Below are 10,884 nucleotides of genomic sequence, written 5' to 3'. Positions count from 1 at the left end.
AGAGGCCCTCAGTGGGGCTGCCTTTAGGCCTGCAGAGCAGGGGCAGGTCTGGGACAGGATGGGACGGGGATTGGGTGGGGGGGGTGGGGGGTGTTGAGCTTCCCAGCCCTTCCCTGGGGACATCCTGCAGTGGCTCCCAGCCTGAGCACCACGGTGCAGTCTGGTAACTCCTCCCTCTGGGAACTTTTCCCTTCAAGGGGGCGGGGCCGGGGTGTGGGCAGATGGGGAAGTCTCAGCTGCCGCTGAAAGCAGCCCAGACAATAAATGGGCAGCTCCAGCTGGTGGCCTGAAAGAGACACTGAAATCCTACACTGTTTTTTTCTCTTATGATAGAATTGACTTTGGCATACACTTCTGGCGTTCCTCTGGTTTTTAAGAAAATGTCCATTTGGGATGTCAAGGACCACTCTGGCACTGCAGAGAGTTGGGTAACGGAGGGAGGTCTGGACCAGGGACAACTCCAGGGCCTGCTAGAGTGAGAAGGCTAGCTTCGGAGAAGCCCATTGTGGGACACCATCTTCCACCCCAGGAGAGCTTCTGGATGAGTGTTAAGTCTTCCCTGGGCAAACTCAAGAAGATCCTGGTCCACACAAACAGGTGGGGGATGGGAGAGATGTCTGCCCTGATCCTGGGCCTTTAGACCATCCAAAGATTATGCTGATCAGACAACAACAACAAAACACACCCCGAGTGAGTTTGACAATACTTGTCTCAGATCCTCTTAACCGCACTTGTACGCTTCATCTCAGGTTCCACTCCTTCAAAACTCTACCTTCCAATGCTCTAGCTTAAAAACTCTGCTTTTCCAGTCTTGCTTGTAGGTCTCCCTTGAACATGGTTTGTATTCATTAGCTTTTTCTCCCTATTTCTTGGGATAACACCCGGCCAGATTCCGTCCTAAATGCCGCATCCCCCAACCCCGAGAACATTAGTTTCTTTGCCAATGCTCTGTCCAGGCTTGTCAGGACCAAGCCACAGTGGGTGGTGCAGCAGAGTGAGTGAGGATAGCAGGAGGATAGTGCCAGGAGGGAGCAAAGGCGTTTGCAAGTGGGGAAGTGATGACGGTGAATGAAAGAGATGCTGTCACCACTCTCCAGTCTCTCCTGAGGTGAGAGAGACTGAGCAGCTTCCACTCAAGGGACTTGAGGGCGACAGACCACCAGGAGGACCAGAGTTCAATTAAGGAATATGGTGACAGGGTATTCTGCAGGGACTTTGATGATATAGGCTAGTTTGTTTAGGACCTCGTGGAATATCCAGTTGGCACGTTGGAGGGTCTTAAAGATCAACAGTGGGAAGAGGCACAGTGTAGTATGGACATGAGGGTAAAGGTGGGAACAGATGACCAGAGAGTCTTGGGTTTAGGACGAACAGCAGAAGACAACAGAAGGAGAGGCTTGGCCTGAAAAGGTGGGCGGCCCCTGGTGAAAAGTTAACTTCAGCAGTAGGTTATGTAATCTTGGAAGCCTCGGTCTCCAGGGTCAGGACCAGAGACAGATTAAGTACAAGGGGAGACCAATCTCCCGGAAGGTTTTGCTCAAGTGATTGGGAGAGACTGCTGGGTATTCCTCCAGACACCCATCTTATAATGGGTCAATCTGCACTGTGTACGGCCTCTGAGGTATGCTCCCTCATTGCGCTGTAGAGAAGAGGAAGAGAAATTTCGAGGGCCAGAGGCAAGAGAAATTTTATCCCCTCTATACATCTATATAGTGAAAAATGATTTCATCCAAGAAATGCAGTATTTCACCTTTAGGTCATTTCACCCTTAGCAGAATAGAGGCTGGTGAATGTATCTGTACGGTTACTTGCCTAAGCAAATGAGTTGGAGGTCTCCAAGGGAACTGGCCTCCGTCTGTCGTTTCTTGTATTTTAAAGGGGAGATCAATGACGGGTGGACTGAGCTCTCTCATCCTTGGAGACAAAGCCCAAGTATTCCCATTCCAGCATTTTGCTCTCAGGTTTTCTAGAAGAGTTCAAGACCTTTTGGTTTTAGTTTGATTTTTTAATCTTACCTCTCAATTTTTTTTTTAGTAATGAAATCCCTTCTTCAAGCATAGTTTATACAGAACCACAACACATGAAGCAGAAAAAACTCAGAATTTTATTACCAGCATGTATTTATTTTATAACTTCACATTTATAACACTTTACTTTGCATACTCTGACTCCATGAGAACAACAAGGCCATTTTCATGACTACAAAAAACAATCAGGGTGTACAGAATGACAGTTGTACCACTTTGGTTGAACAGTACTGAAAAATATAACTTAGATCAATGATCACAAATGGTACCTCTTTAAAGAAAATGTTTTTCTTACAATCTCAGGGTATTCTTCAGTTAAAATTATTCACGATCGGAGAGAAGAAGTTATTTCTTATAATCACTAACAATAGTCAACAATGGCTGGAAAATTTATCACAAAGATAACAGACAACAAACACTCAAACTTACCACAAGAGCCAAAACGGTGTCTAATGCAATGTTGTCACAACCTCACAGGCAGATTACATATTTACTTGTTACTGCAGGACTGTTAGAAAAGGAAGAGAGCATGCATTGGCCGGACAGTAAGCATTGTGAAAATAATAAAAAGAGTCTCGATGTACTGAGGGCTTTCTATGTTCCAGACATCACACTAAGTGCTTAAAAGGCATTATGTCATTTGATCTTAGCAACAACCCTATTCTATTGTCCTCCCATTTTTCTGATGAGGAAACTGATATGTCCAGAAGTTAAGCCACTTGTTTATTGTACATACAAAGCTATCATGATGCTATACATCAGTCGTGTTGGAGCCTTGCCTAGCATTTAACTGAATGATGCTCATTTACGCTTGAAGCACACTTGACGTCACAGGACATGCACGGGCCTGATTTAAACACCTCTGACATGCTATGGCTTCTTAATCTATGAAGAATTAAAATAAGCTTGGATGTGTGCTCACATATCGCCCAGGGAACCTTTCTTCCAAGGTCTGTACAAAATGAGTCAATGTGAAAACAAAAGCGAGCCTGTTGGTAAATGCCAGTGTGTTAAAGTTCGGATATCAACACGCTTGTGTCTATCTGTTATTTATTAGAGATTTAAAGAGTTTAACATACATTTTCAAGATAGAACTGCTGAAAAATCCCTGCAGAACTACAAAGCACAATTTGAAAACCGTGATCACGGTGGAGAGAGGATTAGCCAGTGTCAGAGAGGTCTGGACTTCCGTCTGGGCTCTGCCACCTGATAGCATTTTGATGTTGAGCAGACCATGTAACCCATCTGAGTTTTTTCCCTTCTCTTTTAAAATGAGCATAATTATACCACACTGGGGGTGCTGTACACATAAAATGACATATGTGTGAAGTGCCCGGAACAGAGCAGGTCCTCAGTAACTGTGAGCTCTCTTCCTCTCCTCTTTGCCCTTTGTTGCCACTAAAACTCCTCCTCTCTATCCAGGCTGACCTGAATCCAAACATGGCCTGCACAGCCCCATGCTCCGTCAGGCCATCCTGTGATGTCTACCCTTTCTTGAGGATGTCCCTCAACTGTGGACCTCTGTGTCCTCAGGGCCCAACACACTGCCTGGAACCATCTATCTGACACCCAGCAGAGAAGCGGGAAGTGCTTCCCAAGTAAGAAAAGAGAGAAACCTAAGATAGAGATGTCGTGCTCATTTGGCAACGATACTTCTCTTGGCTTCTATTGGCGTCGTGAACTCGTTTACACGTAAGGTTATTTAGCTTTTCATGCTCGGAGGCTATGTCCTCCCTGAGAGCAGGGCCAGGCTGGTAGATTTATGACCGTTACCTCTTTGAACACTGCCTCACGTGGCTTGGTACTCAGAGATGTGTACTCGGTACTCTTGCTGATGTGAGAAAGGAAAACACTTGGTAATTCAAACAGCTTGGATTTTTACATAGATGACAAAAGATTTTTTTTTTTCTCACATCATTTCTTTCTTTTGGTCTATTGGCGGGTATTTAAAGGAAACCTGGTTCAGATTCCTTTAGGCGTACTATCTCGTATTTGGAATTTAATTTTTTGTTAATTAATCATCTATGTAGGGTCCAAAAAACTCTCAGATATTTTTTTTCTTAGAAAGAAGAATCAAGACCGGGCTTGAATGCCTTGATTTCAACTGCATAAATTAGAGAAAAAAAAGACTGAAAAGGTCTTAGCCTGGTAGAATGGCTGTCTCTCCCCGTGCCGGCTGTGGGTCCCCCTGTGAGTTGGGGTTTAGTCTCCGGCCCCATTATCCCAGTGGCCGTAACCATCTCCATCTTCCGGCGCTTCAGTATTCTCATTTTCAAAAGCGGCTTCTTCCTCCTCTTCTTCGCGGATTACCTTCATTAAGTCCAGGAAGCTGGGAGGAGGCCCCTGGTCTCTCAGCTCCCTAAGCCTACACCAGAGGATCTCACTGAGGCTCGCCCCGGCCATGACCTGCTCCAAGCGGACCTGGTCCGCGCTGTTCCTTGGGATGGCCCGCTTCTCCACAGCTCTCCGCAGCAGGGTTTCTAACCGTAACACGTACGCTGAGACTTTCTCTCCTTCCTCCTGATAGGTCTTCAGGTATTTCACCTGGGAGGTCCTACGACTCTCCAGGCTTCCAAACACTTGCTTAAATGCTTCCAAACACTCTTCCACACTTATGGACGGATTGTCTGCCTGGATTATGTGCATGAGGTCCAGGGCAGGGCCACGAAGGCTTTCCACCAACCATCTTTTCTTTTCTGCCTCTGCTACCGGCCACTCTTTGACTATCTCGGTGGCCTGTTCCAACCAGATTTCAAAGGGCTCTTCCTCTGGCGCGGGCACAGCGCTCCCCGAGAACACTCTCAGTTTCCGGTACCTCATGGGGAGCAAAGGCTGAGGGGCGTGTGCTATTGCCTGTCCCAGCAGATGGGCCAATAACTCCGGTGAGACACAGGGCATGGCCACTGGAGACACTCCCTCATGCCCAAGCGCTCGGAACATTCCCGAGACTGTCTGCCCCTCTTTCTCTAGAAAGAGGTTCAATCTTTCAAGAAATTCAGTGTCCTGGTTCGGGGTCTTAAAGATCACTTTCCAGATGCCCCCCTTTCCCTGAACCTCGCTGGGGATCACGGAGACGTCGGTGTCCTCCAGAAGCTCTACCAACACAGCATTGGCATTCTCCTGCCTCCTGAATATTTTGCCAAGCACTCTATACCTGCCCAGAGACTTTAAAGTCTCCTGGAGGACCTCCTGAATCTCGGCTTCATTGCAGCCCACGGGTATCCCCATGACCATCAGTGATTTCTGATCATCCACACTCATGATCCTACACCAGTCCTCCAACAGGGCCAGCGCCATTGCCCCAGATACTGACTCGCTTGAACTCTATGGCTACAGATTCGTTTGTGGGGTAGACGGGCGTTGCCTTAGAATTGAGAATATCCTGGATGAACTTCTAAACTTATAACCCACCAGTGAACGGGTCCTAGGTCCTAGTTTTCTGTACCAATAACCCTTACTGCCCAGTGGCAAGAGCTCGGCACTTTCCGCGGGGTCTCCAGACCTGACCCAAGGTGGGTGGTTAGTATCTCAGTTGTGACAGGACCACGGCCTGTGGCTCTGCAGCCCAGTGGCTGCTGCTTCTCTCACGCAGCCACGTGGTGGGGCCGCCCCCTCGGAAGCGTGTGCAAGAGCTGTTTTCACTGCCCTCTGGGTCTCTGCTGCCTCACCTCTCTCTAGCCAGTGGGGAGTCGCCTTCACTCTTGCACCCAGAACTCCTGGAGGGAAGTCTCCCAGCAGAGTGGCTTGGGCTCCTAGGGAAACAAGGCTCAGGTTTACCGCACAGCCCTCTCCTTCCCGGGAAGCATCAGTACCTGGTTAGGGATGGAAGTGGGGGGTAGACCAGGGATTCTGCCTCACATTGTATTTGAGTCTTCTTTGCTTACAGTGACATTTTCGTTCTCTTGGGGACCCTCCTGCCATCAGGCTTCCCCACCATATGCTCATCAGGCATGCCAATTAATGAAGCCCCAGTTGTGGACAGGACCAAGATCTGTCCCGCGTGAAGAATGAAATCAGGAGAAATGACTAGATACCTGGTTATGCGTTCCCGAACGTTCCATGACAGCCACGGAGCTTATGTATTCTGCTTCTAGCACAGGAAGGTGTCACCCAGCTCTGCACAGTGGTGTGTCTGGGTGTCTCTCAGCTCCAGCCAAGCCAAGCCGCCCTGTATACATATAATAATAGTGTACTTTTATGACTCGGTAATATCCAATGTGAAGACTGTTAGTGCACTTATTCAAAAAGATGACAATCCTTTACAGTTTAATTAAATCTACTAAACAATATTGAGTTGCTTCATTCCTTTGATTAAAAAATCTGATTAGGGGCTTCCCTGGTGGCTCAGTGGTTGAGAGTCCGCCTGCCCATGCAGGGGACACGGGTTCGTGCCCCGGTCCGGGAAGATCCCACATGCCGCGGAGCGGCTGGGCCCGTGAGCCATGGCCGCTGAGCCTGCGCGTCCGGAGCCTGTGCTCCGCAACGGGAGAGGCCGCAGCAGTGAGAGGCCCGTGTACCGCAAAAAAAAAAAAAAAAAAAAAAAAAAATCCGATTAGGAAACACTCAAACTTTTAAAATCAATTTAATATAGGTTTAGAAATATAACATATAATATACTTTAATATAATAACATAGATACAAAAATTTAATACAGGTTTAACAATTTAAAAGAATCTCAGAGCCAAATAAACTTGGAGTTATGAATTAATTCTCTTTGGTTATGCCTGGCTATGCTTTGCAAATGCATAACTAGGGGTTTCTTTTGCTATAAATGTTAAGTTAGTAACATGATGCTTTCTTCATAGCATCTGAACTTGAATGGGTCATTTGAGGACAAAGAAAAAAAGAGGAGGCAAGTCTGTGTCCAGCCGGTGGAGACTGGGTAATGTAAAAAGGGAAGAGCGTCTATCTCCCGTTGCTGTCGTGGAGTGTGTGTTAAAGGGCTATGACCATTCTTCCCCTAAAAATCTCCATCAGTCCAAATGGGGTCCATATGCCACAGATGCCAATCTGCAGCTACAGCGGCAGCTGCTGCAGGCACATCTCCCGAGTCCTTCTGGAAGGTTGAAAGGAGGGTGCATGCCAGAGGGCGGGGAGGGCAAAATGCTAGAGAGCGTCCTCGCCCAGCAGCTCCAGGGATCTGAGTCCAGTGACACCTCCCTCCATGCCTCACGGTCCTCTTCTAATTTATGGGGGTGACCTTCCTCCCCATTATAATATTTAGGGGAAACATGAGAAGTCATAAGGCATCAGATACCCAGGAAGAAACATCTCCAAGGTCTACATAACTGTCACGCTGAAGTTAGGCTACCTTTGGGTGGCTTCTTCCTCCAAAGGCAATCTCTACCTGCAATGCAACCTTCAAATAAAAAGACGGCAAGCGAAACGTCCCTGATACACAATAAGGCCAGGATTGGAAATATTTGGATATGGGGGAAAAAAATGAGAAAATCTTGTCTTTTCTCACGTAAAGATAGGATAAGTTGGAAAAGGAACCAGACATTCAGGCGGAAGACCCCCCTGGAACTGTTGGATCATTTAACTAGATAGTTACCTTGGACAAAGCATCTCAATCTCTTTCCTACCCTGGAACCCTAGAAAGTGGTTATAAGGAAGCACTCATGTCAGGGGGATACTGGGAGTAGGAAATGATGTAATTCGTGTAGAAGTCCTCTATTCAAATGCAGAGCACATCTGGTGCTAAGTCCCAGTGCCTGCCTTTGGTTCCCTCATCCCCCTGCATGCGGACATTCCTCTCTCCTTCCTCCTCTCCTTCGTATCCGTAGACTCCTGCCCACCTATCATGGTGGGCTTATCTTCAAGCTGGGATTGGTTGTCCTCCAAATTGAACTCCATTCGCCGAACTATCCCTCACAATTGTGGAGGAGGGCAGGGTGTCCGCATTTAATCCTGCCAGGGGCAAGGGAGGACAATGGTACAGAATATTTGGTTGCTCTGCCCGGCGCGACGCTCCTGCGGTCAACAGTTTCCCAGCCCAAACCCGCCCTGGCTACTGAGCATGCCCAGAGCTCCTATTCGAGCCAGCCAAGGGATGTGCATCATTTCTGCGGGGTTTTGCCACTGTAGAGAGAGGGGCGGGGCTGTAATCCACCCTGGACAGGGACTGAGACATGGAAAATACACGGGGATAGGAGTAAGCAAAGGAGGACCCTCAGAGGCCGTTTTACTGTCATACATCAAGATGCCTTCTGATGCCACCAACCCGGTGGCTGCGGCCGATCTGCTCGCGCAGACACAAGTCCCCATACATCTTTCCCCTTCTCGGCCTCGCACAACTCAAGGCAGTCATCACCCCATCTCCTTTCCCTGCCCTGGACGCACGCGCACTAACGCCCCAAGCGCTCGGCTTCTGGCAACCTAGGAAACCCCGTGGCTCTGGCGCAGTCCTCTACAGGGGCGGTGGAACGAGGTGGGGCGCCCCGGGCGCCGAGAAGGGCTGGAGATTTGGGGAGTGGGCTTCAGTGTGTATCGTCCCCCCTTCTTTGGCGGGAGAGCGGGGCGGAAGGTACCAAAGGAAGACATTCTGCTGGGCCCTGCTTGGCGTACTGGCACAATTACGGTAACCAGCGCCCTCGGGCAATATAGCGGGCCTGCGTCCTACCTCACTCTACACCTAAGGCGCCGTGCTGGGCTGGAATTTGCAGACTTCACGCTTTGCTACACTCGCACGGACCGCAGACCTCGGTCTCTCTCTCCACACCCACCCCGTCCGTATTTGCTACGCCCCTGTGTCTCTCCCCGCCATGCTGCGCGCCCCCCTACCACCGTGAGTGCAGTTAAGTGAGGACCTTGTTTCAATCTCTGCTCCCAGTAGCCCACCAAGGCCCGTGGTTAGACTGAAGCTTTGGTGTCCGCGCCTCGTATGGTCCCCACGTTGCCGCGCGGCCTGCGCCATGCCTCCCCCACCTTCAGCGCCGCCCCTTCCTCTGTCCCCCACGCCGGTGTCCTGGCGCCTGCCAGTGTGTGCCCCTTTCCCCATCCATCATCTCACAGCCGGGGTAAGAGGGAGGGAGCGCTCCCCACGGTGAACCCTCACCGCTGGCCCACCTCCGCAATGCGGTGGGGGAGAGGCGCCTGGGCCAGGCAGGTCTGGGAGCGGGGCGCGGGGGCCAGGCACTGCGCCCCACGATCTTCGCCCCCGCGTGCCCTGCCCCATACTCACCCTGGCGCCAACAGCGGTCAGCGGGCCCTCAGCTCCGCATCCATTAGCCGGTGGTCTGGCAGCTTCACTTCCGGAGCGCGGGGCTCTCGGCTGCGCGGCCCTCCCCTGCCTCCCCGCCTCTGCGCTCCCCTCCCCGGAGCCCCGCCCCGCCCCCGCCCCGCCCGCGCCTCCCTCCTCCCGCAGCTGCCGGGAGCTGGCAGCCTCTCCGGTCTCGCTGCCGCAGCGGCCACCCTCCCAGACCCAACTTTGCTGCTCGCCAGAGCTCGCGCGGCGGCGGCGGGGGGCGTGGGCAGGGAGGGGAGAAAGCGGGGTCAGGAGGAGGGACCGGGAGGGGTGGGTCGCTCGCTCGCCAGCCCTCCTTCCTTTCTGTACACCTTGCGGGAGGCAGAGAGCGGCAGCCGCGGCAGCAGCCGTGGGCTTGGTGCATAGAGACAGGCAGACTTAGGGACCGGCAGACGGACTGACGGACGGAGAGGACCCTCCCCAAGCCTCCCCACGCCATGGCCGAGAGGAAGCAATCCGGGAAGGCGGCAGAGGACGAAGAGGTCCCTGCCTTTTTTAAAAACCTGGGCTCAGGCAGCCCCAAGCCTCGGCAGAAATTCTGTGGCATGTTCTGCCCGGTGGAAGGGTCCTCGGAGAACAAGACCATCGACTTCGACTCGCTGTCGGTGGGCCGGGGCTCGGGGCAGGTGGTGGCTCAGCAGCGGGACGTCGCCCACTTGGGCCCGGACCCGCAGCCGCCGTACTCCCGGCAGGGCCGGCGCGCCGGCGGGGAGCCATCTGTTGAATCGGGCCGGAAGGTGGAGATCCGGCGGGCCTCGGGCAAGGAAGCCCTGCAGAACATCAATGACCAGGTTGGTACGGGTGGGAGGCGGTGTTTGAGACAGAGGATGGGGCGTGGGGATCGCCCCTCCCTCGCCCCCTTTCCAGTTCGGTGGAGAACCGAGGATCCCAGCGTGCCCACCGTCCTGCCCTGCCTCGAGTATTGCTTCCCTGCATGTGCATACGCACCCCACCCTACCCGGCCCTGCGTGCAGGGTGCCGAGGGGCTCGGGCTCGCTGGTGGGCGGCTGTGTGCCCACAAAGGCTGCCCGCGCCTCCCTGGGCCTGGGAAGGAGGGGGTGGGGGTAAAGGATGGGCCTATCTCCGGCTGGGGGGGGGGCGGTGGTGTCTCATGGTTGGAGGGGGAGGGGATGGGCCGCGGTTCCATTCTTCTTAAATCCTCCCGGGCGGCTTCCAATTGCAGCTGCGGCTGGCTGCCCCACCCTTTTTCGATGCAGCTCCGAGCGTGCAGTGGAGGGTTCGCGTACAGGCCGGCGGGCTCCCCGGGGGTCGGGAGGGGCGGGGGCCTCGACGGCTGCTCCCCGCCGCGCCCCGCGAGCTTTCCCAGCGCTTCTCCTCCGGCGCCCTCCGCGCTCGCGCCCCAAGCTCGTAGGCAAGGACCATGGTCAGCGCCTCCCCGGACCGCAAGGGAGAATCTATCTCAGCACCCTGACTCCAGTTCGCACCGCGAGAAGAACCCGAGAGGCAGTGGAATCACGCGAGGAAACCGCGACGCTCCTAAATAGCCCATGTGGAGAACAAAGTTCCGCTAAGTATCTCAGCAAGGGTTTCCCAGAGCGTTCCCCCCGGCCACTATTTGGGAGGGGCTTTGGGGATGGGGACTGCGTGGAT

The 10,884-nt window shown here is 52.6% G+C and overlaps 2 protein-coding genes across 3 annotated transcripts in view; one reads left to right on the top strand and one right to left on the bottom strand.

Moving 5' to 3' along the window:
* Nucleotides 1-2,063: 2,063 nt before the first annotated feature.
* Nucleotides 2,064-9,270, bottom strand: PNMA2 (PNMA family member 2). 2 transcript variants are annotated; one of them, XM_079927359.1, is made up of 4 exons: nucleotides 9,211-9,243; nucleotides 7,582-7,937; nucleotides 6,062-6,195; nucleotides 2,064-5,779 (listed from the first exon to the last, which is right to left on the bottom strand). In XM_079927359.1, exon 4 carries the CDS (start codon nucleotides 5,322-5,324, stop codon nucleotides 4,230-4,232), a length of 1,095 nt encoding a protein of 364 aa, XP_079783485.1. In that variant the 5' UTR covers nucleotides 5,325-5,779; nucleotides 6,062-6,195; nucleotides 7,582-7,937; nucleotides 9,211-9,243; the 3' UTR covers nucleotides 2,064-4,229. The 2 variants fall into 2 exon arrangements, with proteins under 2 accessions (XP_079783485.1, XP_079783486.1); XM_079927360.1 differs by lacking the exon at nucleotides 7,582-7,937 and having other exon boundaries at nucleotides 9,211-9,270.
* A 272-nt stretch (nucleotides 9,271-9,542) lies between these two features.
* DPYSL2 (dihydropyrimidinase like 2) overlaps nucleotides 9,543-10,884 on the top strand; it is a 116,027-nt gene continuing 114,685 nt past the window's right edge. The window contains exon 1 of the mRNA XM_079927782.1: nucleotides 9,543-10,064. Within this exon, the coding sequence (XP_079783908.1) occupies nucleotides 9,711-10,064 (354 nt within the window). The 5' untranslated portion in view covers nucleotides 9,543-9,710. The remainder of the gene's footprint in view (nucleotides 10,065-10,884) is intronic.

This window comes from Stenella coeruleoalba, assembly GCF_951394435.1.
Source record: "Stenella coeruleoalba genome assembly, chromosome: 7".
Classification (NCBI taxonomy): Eukaryota; Metazoa; Chordata; class Mammalia; order Artiodactyla; family Delphinidae; genus Stenella; species Stenella coeruleoalba.
The sequence above is the reverse complement of the archived record's forward strand: the minus strand, read 5'-3'. Positions and strand labels throughout refer to the sequence as shown.

Coding starts and splice junctions, on each gene's coding strand:
- PNMA2 (XM_079927360.1), bottom strand. CDS start 5,324: ATGGCGCTGGCCCTGTTGGAGGACTGGTGTAGGATCATGAGTGTGGAT.